At 40.6% G+C, this 15850-nt stretch overlaps 1 protein-coding gene across 1 annotated transcript in view; it reads right to left on the reverse strand.

Annotated features, from left to right (window-relative positions):
- The window catches only part of LOC126313022 (Fanconi anemia group I protein-like), a 219071-nt gene that overhangs the window by 97564 nt on the left and 105657 nt on the right, over positions 1 to 15850 (reverse strand). The window contains exon 12 of the mRNA XM_049992250.1: positions 11737 to 11897. Within this exon, the coding sequence (XP_049848207.1) occupies positions 11737 to 11897 (161 nt within the window). The remainder of the gene's footprint in view (positions 1 to 11736; positions 11898 to 15850) is intronic.

Genomic DNA, 15850 nt, shown 5'->3' on the forward strand with positions numbered 1-15850 from the left:
TACTCTATCCTGTGCAAGCTGCTTCATCTCCCAGTACCTACTGCAACCTACATCCTTCTGAATCTGCTTAGTGTACTCATCTCTCGGTCTCCCTCTACGATTTTTACCCTCCACGCTGCCCTCCAACGCTAAATTTGTGATCCCTTGATGCCTCAAAACATGTCCTACCAACCGATCCCTTCTTCTAGTCAAGTTGTGCCACAAACTTCTCTTCTCCCCAATCCTATTCAATACCTCCTCATTAGTTACGTGATCTATCCACCTTATCTTCAGTATTCTTCTGTAGCACGACATTTCGAAAGCTTCTATTCTCTTCTTGTCCAAACTAGTTATCGTCCATGTTTCACTTCCATACATGGCTACACTCCAAACAAATACTTTCAGAAACGACTTCCTGATACATAAATCTATACTCGATGTTAACAAATTTCTCTTCTTCAGAAACGCTTTCCTTGCCATTGCCAGTCTACATTTTATATCCTCTCTACTTCGACCATCATCAGTTATTTTACTTCCTAAATAGCAAAACTCCTTTACTACTTTAAGTGTCTCATTTCCTAATCTAATTCCCTCAGCATCACCCAATTTAATTTGACTACATTCCATTATCCTCGTTTTGCTTTTGTTGATGTTCATCTTATATCCTCCTTTCAAGACACTGTCCATTCCGTTCAACTGCTCTTCCAAGTCCTTTGCCGTCTCTGACAGAATTACAATGTCATCGGCGAACCTCAAAGTTTTTACTTCGTCTCCATGAATTTTAATACCTACTCCAAATTTTTCTTTTGTTTCCTTTACTGCTTGCTCAATATACAGATTGAATAACATCGGGGAGAGGCTACAACCCTGTCTCACTCCTTTCCCAACCACTGCTTCCCTTTCATGCCCCTCGACTTTTATGACTGCCATCTGGTTTCTGTACAAATTGTAAATAGCCTTTCGCTCCCCGTATTTTACCCCTGCCACCTTTAGAATTTGAAAGAGAGTATTCCAGTCAACATTGTCAAAAGCTTTCTCCAAGTCTACAAATGCTAGAAACGTAGGTTTGCCTTTTCTTAATCTTTCTTCTAAGATAAGTCGTAAGGTCAGTATTGCCTCACGTGTTCCAACATTTCGACGGAATCCAAACTGATCCTCCCCGAGGTCCGCATCTACCAGTTTTTCCATTCGTCTGTAAAGAATTCGCGTTAGTATTTTGCAGCTGTGACTTATTAAACTGATAGTTCGGTAATTTTCACATCTGTCAGCACCTGCTTTCTTTGGGATTGGAATTATTATATTCTTCTTGAAGTCTGAGGGTATTTCGCCTGTCTCATACATCTTGCTCACCAGCTGGTAGAGTTTTGCCATGGCTGACTCTCCCAAGGCCGTCAGTAGTTCTAATGGAATGTTGTCTACTCCGGGGGCCTTGTTTCGACTCAGGTCTTTCAGTGCTCTGTCAAACTCTTCACGCAGTATCGTATCTCCCATTTCGTCTTCATCTACATCCTCTTCTATTTCCATAATATTGTCCTCTAGTACATCACCCTTGTATAAACCTTCTATATACTCCTTCCACCTTTCTGCCTTTCCTTCTTTGCTTAGAACTGGGTTGCCATCTGAGCTCTTGATATTCATACACGTGGTTCTCTTCTCTCCAAAGGTCTCTTTAATTTTCCTGTAGGCAGTATCTGTCTTACCCCTAGTGAGATAAGCTTGTACATCCTTACATTTGTCCTCTAGCCATCCCTGCTTAGCCATTTTGCACTTCCTGTCGATCTCATTTTTGAGACGTCTGTATTCCTTTTTGCCTGCTTCATTTACTGCATTTTTATATTTTCTCCTTTCATCAATTAAATTCAATATTTCTTCTGTTACCCAAGGATTTCTAGCAGCCCTCGTCTTTTTACCTACTTTATCCTCTGCTGCCTTCACTACTTCATGCCTCAGAGCTACCCATTCTTCTTCTACGGTATTTCTTTCCCCTATTCCTGTCAATTGTCCCCTTATGCTCTCCCTGAAACTCTGTACAACTTCTGGTTCTTTCAGTTTATCCAGGTCCCATCTCCTTAATTTCCCACATTTTTGCAGTTTCTTCAGTTTTAATCTACAGGTCATAACCAATAGATTGTGGTCCGAGTCCACATCTGCCCCTGGAAATGTCTTACAACTTAAAACCTGGTTCCTAAATCTCTGTCTTACCATTATATAATCTATTTGATACCATACAGTAAAGCTGCATGTCCTCGGGAAAAATTACGGCTGTAGTTTCCCCTTGCTTTCAGCCGTTCGCAGTACCGGCACAGCAAGGCCGTTTTGGTTAATGTTGCAAGGCCAGATCAGTCAATCATCCAGACTGTTGCCCCTGCAACTACTGAAAAGGCTGCTGCCCCTCTTCAGGAACCACACGTTTGTCTGGCCTCTCAACAGATACCCCTCCGTTGTGGTTGCACCTACGGTACGGCCATCTGTATCGCTGAGGCACGCAAGCCTCCCCACCAACGGCAAGGTCCATGGTTCATGGGGGGGAGGCATCATACACATTATTGTGTGTGTGTGTGTGTGTGTGTGTGTGTGTGTGTGTGTGTGTGTTCTCTCCTGCCACTGCTTGATGATTAGATTTTTTTTTTTTATCTATCCATTTAATTCTATTCTAATCATACACATTATTAGAATAGAATTAAATGGATAGATAAAAAAAATCTAATCATCAAGCAGTGGCAGGAGAGCACACACACACACACACACACACACACACACACACACACACACACACACACACACAAAGGTTTAACTTCTAGAAGCTCTCCATCTTCGTCTTCTGATGGAAGAGTTGAAGGGGCACGAAAAGAAGGACTCTACAGATCTAGGGAAAGGGGTACAGTTCAGAAAAGTCATCCAGAACCCCGGGTCTGGGGAGACTTACAGTAAGGGATGATAAGGAAAGACTGATTGTTGGGGACTACAGAGGACAAGATTTGAAACCTTGGGCTTAAAGGTGGAAGATAGAGCAATACGCAATACAGAGATTACTACTAAAACATTGTGCATGAGTTAGAGTGAAAAGCTAAGTGCATTGTATGTAACAGAGGTGGGAGGCGGGTGGCAAAAAATAGACAGGTAAGAAAATGAAAGATGTTTAACTACAATGGAGTGAATGAAGGAGTAGTTAATATGAAGAAATGCTGAGGCAGAAGAAATTAACGTAGTTTAAGGCCAGGCGGGTGGTGAGAACCAAGGACATGTTGTCGCGATAGCTCCCACTGGGGAGTTCTGAGAAACTGGTGTCTGGGGGAAGAATATTTCGGATGGCATGTGTGGTGAAACAGTCACTGAAGTCACAATTGTCATGCTGTAGGGCATGCTCTGCAACAGAATATTGTGTGTTGTCAGTGTACATCCTCTGCCTATACCCGTTCATCCTAACTGATAATTTGGTGATAGTTGTGGCAATGTAAAAGGCCAAACAATGTTTACGTAACAGCTGGTAAATGACGTGTTGTTCCACAGGTGGCTGTCCGTTTGATAGCATATGTTTTGCCAGTTACAGGGTTGGAATAAGTGGTGGTAGGAGGGTGCATAGGGCAAGTCTTGCAGCAAGGACGGTCACAGGGATCAGAGGAATAGGGTAGGGAGATAGGTCTCGCAAAACTATTACAGAAGGAAGAAATGGCCCTCATTAATACACTCAAGACCAGGTTATTACTAGGTGACAACAAGTGGCGTGCTCCGAAGTTGTTTCTCGGGGCAATCAGCAGTACCAACATTAGATGTGATGGCCTGGGAAATCTGCTTTTGAAAAGGGTGTGGGGATAATTACATCCAGTGAAGGCTGAGGTGAGAGTGGTGGTGTATTGCTTTAAAGAGTCTGCATCCGAACAAATAAGTTTGCCTCGAATGCCAGGGCAGTATGGGTGGGGGTGGGGGGCAGGACAACATTAGACGTGGAAAGGATGGCAACTGTCAGAATGTTAGTACTGTTGTTTGTAAGTAGATTTAATGTGGACAGAAGTGTGTAGCTGGCCTTCGGTGAGGATGAGGTCAACATCACGGAAAGTCGCATGGGATTTGGAATAGGACCACGTGAAATTTAATTGAGAGAAGGTATTCCAGAAATTCGAACAAGTTTGCCTCACCAGAAGTCCATACAGCAAAGATGTCACCAATGTATATAAAGTAAACTAGGGGCTGAAGGCTTATGGGTTCCAGGAAAGCCACACAATTATCAGTCAGGAGGAATGGGAATAGACAGAGGATGTATAACAGCAACACACAGTATCCTGATGCAGAGCATGCTCTACAACATGAAAGGCAAGATTCTTCCAGACACCAGTTTCTCGTAACTCCGCAGTGGGAACTATCACTACGACATGTCCTTGGTTCTCGCCACCCACCTGTCCTTAATCTATGTTAATTTCTTCTACCTTGGCATTTCTTCACACTAACTATTCCTTTCTTCACTCCATTTTAGTTTTCTACATCTTTCATCATCCCCCCTCCCACCTCTGTTACATACAATGCACTTAGCTTTTCATTCTTATTCACTCTTGCACAATGTTTTAGTAGTAATCTCTGTCTTGCATGTTACGCTGTCTTCCACCTTTAAGCTCTCAGGTTTTCAAAACTCGTCATGGGGCAGTACTCCAACAATCAGTCTTTCCTTCTTATCCTGTCTAATAAGTCTCCTCTGACCCAGGGTTCTGGGTGACTTTCCTGAACTGTACCCCTTTCCCTTAACCTCTCCAGTCCTTTAACTTCAGTCCTCTTCCTTTCCCTTCAACTCTTCTGCCAGAAGAAGGAGCCACTGGCTCCAAAAGCTTATAGAAGTTAAACCTTTTTGTATGCATGTTCTCCTGCTGCCACTTGGTGAGCAGATTTTTTTATCTATCCCTTTACAATACATTGTCAATACTTGATTACTTTCATTGTTACATTATTAGGTTAGGTTTTCCTAACTCAAATTAACAATTTCAATAAATTTTATCCAGTATAAACATAATATAAGGACCCAACTGAAGTTATATCACTTGAAATATAACTAGTGCATGACTTTATTTACTGTGAAAATAAACATAACAATCAACAACACTGTAACTAATTTTCATTACAAGTACTCATTACAAATGCTATCATTTCCATTTACTGGCCCAGTATCTTCAGCAATTTCAGGAGGAGGAAGATTCTGAAAATAGTGCTGATGAACAGGAGGACTGAAGGGCAAAAGTTCTTCCAAGCTCTCCTTGTGAACAGCTTTTTCTAAACTATGTTAGCTAAAGAAACTGTGCATCCTCCTTAAGATCCCAGCTTGAAGGCCAACTTGTAAAATCCACATCCATTGATTGAAAGATTTTTCTTGAAAAACAATGTGATTGGATCACTTTTTGGCACTGAATCCACTGCATCCATAGGCATGACAATGTTTTTCAATCTTAAGTATTCCTGCTGGTGACTGACTTCAACAAATTTGCCAAGAACAAGAAGTCGTCATTTCTCATTACAGTAACATAGAAAGGGATTTTTTTTCTTTAACTTGGCAATAATATTGCACCAATCTTTGGGATAAAATATCTGTTATGTCTTGCTGTAGTTTTCTGTTGCAGAAATATCACCATCACTGATGACACAGGAATAGTCACTTTTCAATAACTTTTGGGATACGAATTCAATCTGTTCCTTTTCATCTAAATACTTCAGGTGTAATGGAGACCACTCACTGAAAAGCAGAAGCACTGAGTTATCGACAGGCACACACAAAACAGAAAGAAAGCTTGCTAGTTTTGGCGAGCATGCACACGCACACACAAATGTGCTCCCTGTGCCCCTACATAGTGTTAGCTGAATGCACAATGTCAGGATTGCAGTTCGGCAGGTGGACTAGGGAAGGAAGAGGGTTGTATGGGGTAGGATGGGTACAGGGAGAGAGGGACAGGAGGCAGAAGAGATGTTGGGGGTGGATGGCTAGTGGCTTAAGAGGGAGGTTGCCAGTTTGCTGGCTAGGAATGTGGGAGGGAGAGGTGGCACGTGCACAGGCTAGGAATGTGATGCTCAGGTGTCAGAGATGGTAGGGAGCAACGCATGATAAAGGTGACATGGAGCTGTGAATTAGAAGGGAGTTATAGTACAAAGGAATGGGAAATTGTGGGTGTAAAGCGTGAGGACAGTGGGTTAACAGAGAATGAGGCACGAGGGTTATGGTATCAATGGATGTGTTACAAGGGAAACTGCCAACTGCTTAGTTCGGAAAATATGGTGGCAGACACCAGGATACAGATGACCAGGTTTGTGAGGCACCTCTTGAAATCAAGCATATTGTGCTTAGCTGCATGTCGTACCACCAGATGCTCAATTTTGCTCTTAGAAACAATTTGGCAGTAGCCATTCATTCTGGTGGACAGCTGGTTGGTTGTCATACTGGCATAAAAAGCTGTGCAGTGATTGCAACCAAGTTGGTATATGACAACTTTCACACATGATGGGGTAGGATAACCCTGTGACAGGAAATTAGTAGAAAGTGCTGGGTGGGTGGATCGGCAGGTCTTGCACTAGGCTCTTTGACTAGGATATGATTCCAGTAGCAAGAGGTTGGGAGTGGGGGTGGCACAGAGATGGACTAGGATGTTGTGTAGGCTGGTTGCACAATGGAACACCACTTTTCATGTGCGTGTGCATGGTGGCAGGGGGGGAAGGACCTTGGGTAGAATGTCCATCATTACAGGGCATGATGATAGATAATCATAGCCCTGAAAAGGATGTGGGTCAGCCATTCCAGTTCAGGATGATACTGGGTGAGGAAGGGGAGTGCACCTTTGTGGCTGGTCCTTGGAGGCAGCTGGAATATTAGGGGTGTGTGAGGCTATGGCAAGGGAAATCTGTCTTCAGACCACTTTTTTTTGGGGGGGGGGGGGGGGGCAGCTGTGTTGTGTGTGTGTCTGAAGATTTTCAAGAGCCCTTCCATGTACAGTACAGAGCAAGGATGGTCAGGATTGCCAGGATGTACGAGAGGGGGTTTTTTGATGTGGAAGGGATGACAGCTGTCTAAATTCAAGTACTGTTGGTGGTTACTGAGTTTAATATGGTCAGATGTTTGGATGGAGCCATCACAGAAGTAGTGATCAACATCCAGGATGGTGACATTTTTGGATGAGAATGACCAAGTGCAGTGGATGGGAGAGAAGGTTTTGAGGTTTTGAAGGACTGAGATTAGGATGTCTCAACCCTGGTCCAGATCATGAAGATACCATCAATGAACCTGAAACTGACTAGGGCTTAGGAGTTTTGACAGGCTAGGTAGGTTTCCCTAGCTGGCCCATGAATGGGATGCATAGGAGAGTGCTGTGTGAGTATGTACAACTGTGCTGCAGTTTTTTTTATACCTTCCCCTCATAGAGAAGTATCTGGGTGTCAGGATATAGCTGATAAGGTGTAAGAGGAGTGATGTAGTGAGTTTGGAGTCTGAAGGACACTGGGAGAGGTAGTATTTGATAGCAAGGCTATGGGCATGAGAGATGTTGGTGTTTAGAATGGAGGTATCAACAGTAATGATTAGGGATTGTGGAGAGCCAGCAAAGGGAGTGTGTTTCATGTGAGAGATTAGGTTTCGGGCAATTAGTTGGAGGTGTCGGTCAAGAAGAGCTGAAATTCTTTCAGTAGGAGCACAATAACCAGTGACAACTGGTTACTAATGATGTTTAGGTTTTTGTATTTTGAGAAGCAAGTAGAAGATGGGTGTGCGGGCTGTTGCTGTGGTGAGAAGGGAGAGGGATCCGGGAGAGAGGTTGTGGGATAACCCTGAGGATTTCAGTAGGAACAGGAGGTTATTTTGGAGTTCTGGGATGGGATCATTATGGCAAAGGTTGTAGGTACAAGAGACAGACAGCTGGCAGACACCTTCTATCAGGAAGCACTGTGTTTCATCAAGACAGTAGTGGAGACTTTGTCTGCAGGGAAGATGATTACATTACGATGGGTTATGAGATAGTATATAGGTGTCCTTTCTTTTGCTCAATTGTTAGCATTTTTAGAAGGGGACATGGGGAAGGATGATGTCTCCAATATGGAGGCAAGGAACTGCTGGAAGGTGAGCAACTGGTGGTTAGATGGATGGAGGATTGGGGGGCGCACAGTTGGATGGTGGTACGAACTGCAAGAGGTAAAGTTCAGTGTTGTGGGACCAGGTTGGCTTCTGTTTGAGGGAAGGCTTTTGTTTGAGAGATTGGTAGCATGGAAATGTTCCCACTATAATGATCAAGAGAAGTAGCATACATCTTTGACAAGTCTGTCTTGATTAAGCTTGGGTGTGGGGCTGTAGGGGAGGCCTTTGGATGGCACTGAAACTTCTGTGGCATTGAGTTTGTTGGTGGAAAAGTTAAAAAAACAATGTTTTGGATTTGTTTGAGTACCGTATTTTGTGAAATGCTGGAAGGGACTTTTGGGGGATTTGGCAGATTGAAAAGGTCAGCTAGGCAGGATCTGGGGATTGTCAAGGGGTTTCACTCTGGTTAGGATAAGTGTTGATGAGTAGTGGTGCCAACAGGTTGGACAATTTATGGAGGTGATGTCTGGAATGCTCTTCCTGGTGACAGAGAACCATTTTAAGCAAAAGTTAGTTTTTTCACATGTCTAAACATTTATGATGCCATATCTCCTGAACAATGTGTCATAACAATGATATAATTTTGCAGGCACATTCAGTGGCATTGTGAGTACTGTTTCCAAACTGTTGCTGTGATTAATTAGTAGTACAGAAGTAATCAATTAAAATGTCATGCCTGATGCTGAAGTTTGACTGCATGAACAGTGAAAATTCAGTAAGCAATAAACTTGTTTGACATTATGTATAAGTTCACTGGAAGTCACTAAGTGAGCTCTTTCTCCAGTAATGGATGAATACAGGGTGATTCAATGATGATGTTTTCAGGGATGATGGAGAAGGGTAAATTCATAAATTTGAGGTACCTAGGAACACTCATCCAGAAACGACAGTGTCAAAAATTTTAACTGAAAATCGTTCTGATACCTCTGATGATGGACCTGTTCTACTGCAAGCTCTTTGCTTTACATATTTTGGGGGGAGGTAGTATGGACCAAAATACAAAAACTTTGTCCAGTAAACATGGGCTCTAAAATGAATACCGTAAGATTTATGTGCACTTGTCCAGTACAAGACATGTTTCACAATATCAGATGAACAAAGAAAGAGCACGCAGTAGAACAGGTCCACTGTCAGAGGTATCTGAACAACTTTCACTTGCAACCAATGACTTGGTCATTTCTGGATCATGTCCATTACCAGAAATTGATACACTTACCCTTCTCCATCATCCCTGAAAGTCTGTAACACCATCACGGAATCACCCTGTATAATCCAGGTATTTGCACACGACCAGTTAAGCTTCCTCAAGATATACATAAACTTTGTAACTATTATTTGATGAGTAATCAAGACAGCATTTTAAATATGTAAGTTTGGTCAATAATTATATGAAATACTGAAAACTAAATTTTTGTTGGCCCTGGAAGCCATCAGATAGACAACCTGCAAATGGTAACCTATTCCGTGTTAACCACTTTAATAATACTGACCACTGGACATTGTATGTGCTGAAGGGATTAACAACAGCCAATGCCATGTTGTGAAAAGTTTGGATGGGACTGCTGCTCGAGCTTGAGCGATCCATTACACATACTTTCACCATACATATGACATTGAATGGAAAAAGAAATACACCATGAGTAGCATGAAAGTGATTACAACACATACCATTTGCAATTAGAGCAAGTTCCTGGAGCCTACTGTTTCCAACCTATGAAATTGCTGTGTTCCAGATTACTGAGAGTGGTTGCGTTTTCTATTATATTAATGACTGACTTGGATTTAATCACAGTGGTGGCACACTGGATCTACTTTTTACCATCAGAAATTGTATTCTTCTTTCATCCTTCTTACACACGTACGAGCAACCTGACCTGTACTATACTCAAAACAACATTAAGACTGCATTTAAAGTATTTTCAGTTTTCAAAATGGATGCATATACTCTCAATACTCCACACAGTTAATGATGGTCCTAGAAATCAATGAAGGCATCCCTTTAGAACAGGTTTAAGCTGTCGTGATTTCTACAGCTACAACACTAATTTATTTAGGTTGTTCTCGAAAACTTTGGTCCAAAATGTGATGTTATCAGTGTGATGAGAACTGATGTCTAGGACATGCAACAAGCAAAGTTGTGGGGAAGGAAGAGCTCAGCAGCGGATAGGCAATTATGATGACAATATTTATGTATAATGGAAAAGCACAGGTTGTGAAAGACTGGCTGGCGTTCGGACCTCTTATCAAGCAAGCAGAAAGTTAGTATTCCTTCTGTTTTTTTCCATTTTTTAAACCACCCACCTACTTTATAATTTTAAATTCTACCTTATTAGGACTAACTATTATTTTCCTTCAACTCATAATTAGTGCTGTGTTATTTCAATCTTAAATTTATAGCTATTGTGACTGATCTCCTTATTGGGTGGTTTTTCCTTATTTACTCCAGAGCTTGGAATGTGTATAAATTACTGTTAGTTCTTGTCTCCATTCATTCCCAGTGAAACAATTATTTTTACCTTGGAAATTGGAATATCTGGTGTTTAATTGCTTTTCCATATGCTTGTAGGATCAAGTTTGTTTTCCCTTCAGCAGTTTTACCTGGTTCAGCGACTGATACGTAGGCCTTTCTGTTCAATGAAGCATCATCCTGCATATCTGATTCCTAAGTTTCATAGTAATGCACGTTTCTCTAAACACATTTTAGACGCTAATAGAAATCTAATCTTCCAATGGCAGAAGAGTAGGCATGTTTTCAATCTAATGACTGCAGCACACTATTTCTTTGTAACAAAGTAGCAAAACTGATGTGGCCATCTTAGAACCATTTTAGGGTATACAAATATGTTGGTAAACATTAAAGGTCATATGTGTTTAGATGCACCAGTGGTAGATGTTTCCCTAAGTCCATTTTGTGTGTGTTCTTTTTACATGAGTGAGGGACATGTGCTACAACTTGCAATTGCACATTATGGTCAGCAATTGCACATTATGGTCACCCACACCGATTCTCCCGAGTCCTGGTCCACATCATCATCATCATCATCATCATCTTCATCTGTGGACAAGTCCTACTAAAAGACTCCGTAGAGAGGACCATCACATAACTGCTTGAAACACAATGGATAGTATTCTCACTTTCATAAATTTTTAACTCTCTTCGTGGATGAAAGGCTGCAACAATCAAATTCTTGAAGATGGTGGAACATATGACTTACTCTATTTGTTTTTTAACAGCAAAGCTTTTGTGTTTAGTTAATGATCTATGTTGTTGTGCTCTTCAGTACAAAGACTGGTTTGATGTGGCTTTCCCTGCTGCCTTATCCTTCTGAATCTGTATTAATCTCTTTGTCTCCCTTTAAGTTTTTAACTTCCCACATTTCACAACAATACTAAATTGGTGATCCCTTAACATCTCAAAATGTGTCCTATGAACCTATCTCTCCTTTTAATCAAGTTGTACTTCAAATTTCTTGTCTTCCCTATACTATTCAGCACCTCCTAAACAGTTATATGATCTACCCATCTAATCCTCAGCATTCTTCTGTAGCTATTTTCTTCTCATCTAAACTGTTTATCGTCCATGTTTCACTTCCTTACATGGCCTTACTACAGACAAATACCTTCAGAAAAGATATACAAAATATTCTAAAATAAACAGTGCATACCTTCAAAATCACTGATGCTCCTTTCACCTCAATTATTTTTGAGAAATTCACTGGAGGGAGGACATTCTCAGACTTCTCATAATACTGACTAAAATGTTCTGACAGCAACTCCAGAGCATGTGGAAACAGAACTGGATTCTTGCAGACAGCATCATGAAGACCTAAAAGAAAAATTAATAACAATATCTTATCAAATTAAAACATGAATTGCAGCACAGTCAAAACCTCACCAAACTTCTGTGAACTTTCACAGTATAAGCATGGAAAACTAACAGTTACAGAACGTCACATATATGTACGCCGGGGTGACAAAAGTCATGGTATACTGTCTAACATTGTGTCGGACCTCCTTTTGCCTGGCATATTGCAGCAACTCCTCGTCAGTCCCTCACATAAATACTGAGCCATACTGCCTCTATAGCCATCCATAATTGCGAAAGTGCTGCTGGTGCAGGATTTTGTGCTCAAACTGACCTCCTTATTATAGGGTGGCCGACTCACTTGTTTGAATTATCGAGAATGTTCTTCAAACCAATCAGAACTGTGGCCTGGTGACATGTTGCATTGTCATCTATGAAAATTCCATCACTGTTTGAGAATACGAAGCCCATGAATGGCTACCAATGCTCTCCAAGCAGCCGAACATAATCATTTCCAGTCAATGATTGGTTCAGTTGAACAAGAGGACTCAGTCCATTCCATGAACACACAGAACCCATCACTATGGAGCAACCACCAGCTTCCACAATGTCTTGTTGACAACTTTGGTCCATGGCCTGGCAGGGCCTGTGGAACACTCAAACACAGCATCAGCTCTTACCAACTGAAGTCAGAACTCATCTGACAGGCCATGGTTTCCAGTCATATGGGGTCTAACCAATATGGTCACAAACCAAGTAGAGGTGCTGCAAGTGAATATGTACTTTTGGTAAAGGCACTCGTCTGTTGCCATAGCCCATTAATGCGAAATTTTGCTGCACTGTTATAACAGGTATGTTCCTCATATGCCCCATATCTATTTTTGCAGTTATTTCACACAGTTTTGTTTGTCTGTTAGCACTGACAATTCCACACATACACCACTGCTCTTGGTTGACAAATTAATGCCGTCGGCCACTGCAGAGTCTGTGGTAAGAGGTAATGCATGAATTTCGGTATTCTCAGCACACTCTTGATACTGTGTATCTCAGAATATTGAATTCCCTAACAATTTCCAAAACAGAATGTCCCAAGCATCTAGCTTCAACTACCATTATGCATTCAAATCTTAATTCCTGTCATGTGGCCATTATCACATCAGAAACCTTTTCACATGATTACCTGAGTACAAGTGACAGCTTCACCAATGCACTGTCCTTATACCTTGTGTACATGATATTACCACCATCTGTATATGTGCATATCCCAATCCCATGGGAGGAGGAGAGTAGTGTTTCATGTCTCGTCGACAATGAGATCATTAGAGATGGAGCACAGGCTCAAAATAGGGAATGATGGAGAAGGAGAATGGCCATATCCATTTCAAAGGAACCATCCCGGCATTTGCCTTAAGCAGTCTAGGAAATCACAAAAAACCTAAATCAGGATGGCTGGATGTGGGTTTGAACCGTCATCGTCCCAAATGCACTATCCCGTGACTTTTGCCACCTCACTGTATAATGCAGCAACAAGACAAACACTAGATCTCAGAGAGTCATAGTCAGATGCAGAATGTGGGAGAGAAGATCATAACAACATGGTCCATTTGGGCACTAAATAAATATAGGTAAGCTGTGTGCTATTGCTGGTTGGTAACCCATGGACACAGATAAATAGCAACAATCTGAAACTGTTACACTCAATTGAAGACTAGTAGTGAGACAAGAACATTCAGTTTGTTCTAACGGAATGAAAAGCATTATAGTTCCACAGAACCATAACTTCCTAGCACAGTGACAGATATGGCAGCTAGCATATTGGGAAATTCCGCACCAAGCAGGTCAGTATCACAAGTGACATGTTAGGCATATTAGACAATATTTAAGCCACATGCACTACACTCAGGTAGAAAAGTCAGTCTTTGCCTCCACAAGATCAGAAGGAAGTACCCTAATAGGTACAAACTGTCGTTAGTTATGTGTCAAAGGCAAAGAGCAAACTGACATAATTCATAAATAAATTATGATGAATCTGGAGAAGCCCCACATCATAGTTCTCTTTTATGTGGTTCACACATAGGTGGCACCAGATTTTTGCTCGATTCTCTATGTTTGATGTAATGCACATTGGTTTAGCTGAACATTTTAAATGCTCCTACTTTCTTATTACTCAACAGATTCCATCTGTCATATTCTTCTGAGCAGAAAACCAATTTTCTGGTACTTCTATTATTTCTATCTGATGTTGAACTAGTGAGAAATTTTACTTTCAATGGGCTCTTTTTTAAAAAAAAAAAAAAGAAAGAAAAAAGAAAAAGAAAAAAGAAAAGGAGAGAGAGAGAGAGAGAGAGAGAAAAGAAAAGACTTTCTTGTTTCAAAACACACTTCATTAAAAATAAAACTATAATACTTTGAAAACAAGTTTGAAAAATAACTACATATAACAGTTGCACAATGAAATAATTTTTCCTCATGCCTACATCTACATCCACACTCTGAAAATCACCATAAAATGCATAGTTAGGGATACATCCAGTACCAGTCACATGTCGTACATTGGAAGAGAAACTATTTCAGTGCTTCTGTGTGTCAAGTAACTTGTTCAATTATGCCCTTGCCTGTAGTATACTGCTAAATTCCTTATATATCACTGATTACTGAACATTCATAAGTAGGCTTTTGCAGAATAGCTGACATCTTCAAGCAACTATTTGTTCAGATTCTTCAGTATTTCTGTAATTCTCTTCTGGGAGGAATACAAACTTGTAACCACTTACCCTGCGCTTCTTTGTATATATTCAATGTCACCTATTAGTCCTATTTGGTACGACTCCCACACACTCATGCAATATTAAAAAATGAGATGCTAAAGTGTTTTGTACGTAATCTTCTTTGTAGACTCTCCACATTTTCCCAGTATCCTCCCAATGAATCATAATTTGCTACCAGCATTGCCTATGACCACCCCGTCTAATCATTCCATTTCATGTTGCCATATGTTGTTACAACCAACTACTTGTATGGTTTGCCTGACTCAAACTATAAATCTCCGAGTTAGTTAGCTATTTCAATGTTCTGTGAATTATAAATTGTTATCTATTGCTATGAAATGCGATGAGTCAGTTTTACAATTATAACGCATCATCTTACCAGAAAATATGGACACACTGACCATTTAAGTGTTATTGTTTACTTTTTTATCAAGTGAGTGGCTCAGTGGTTAAATGTCAGACTACAGATTGAAAGGTACTGTGTTTGATTTCCATTCAATCCTAGAATTTTGAACATCACCTCTGGTAATGTTTGTTAACATTAAAAAATTGCTGAGTTGCAACATGGTTGAGAGCTTGCATTAAACTATAAATAACTATAACTGTTTGGATAAGTCAGTTCAATGGTCAGAGACAGCCAATGGCATAACATTTCTATACGACCATGTCAAATGAAGAGCTGTGGCGTTCAAAACAACGTTCAAGCTGATGAGATATTTACCTTTATTTTATCAAATCCACTGACAGCACCGACATTTTAAATAATTTCTCTAATTCATCAATTCACTGCGGAAAAAACAATTCTGATTTCTTTCTTTTTTCTCTCTTTGACTGATGTTAACTGTATCAATATGTTTTACCAACATACTTTTCCTTAAGGAACCTTTCATCTCATAAGTTTGTTGGCCTGCTAAAGCACCTGGTTGTAACGTGCTACACAACATACCTTCCAACACACACAGTTCCAATTGTTCTACTTATCTAATAACTCCATTTTACTAAGAAGAAATGTTAGTTAGCAACGTGAATTGTGACACCTCACGACTGACGGTTTTTTGTAAAACTTGCAGAACTCTAAAGTATGTAACATACCCTAAATAATACAACTGTAGTTATTTGCAAGACATAATTCTACTACTATTTATGTAACCTTAATACACGTAATCACATACAGTTGGGCAGACAGAATGTCAAGGAATCCAAAAT

Source organism: Schistocerca gregaria, unplaced genomic scaffold (assembly GCF_023897955.1).
Source record: "Schistocerca gregaria isolate iqSchGreg1 unplaced genomic scaffold, iqSchGreg1.2 ptg000461l, whole genome shotgun sequence".
NCBI classification, from domain to species: domain Eukaryota; kingdom Metazoa; phylum Arthropoda; class Insecta; order Orthoptera; family Acrididae; genus Schistocerca; species Schistocerca gregaria.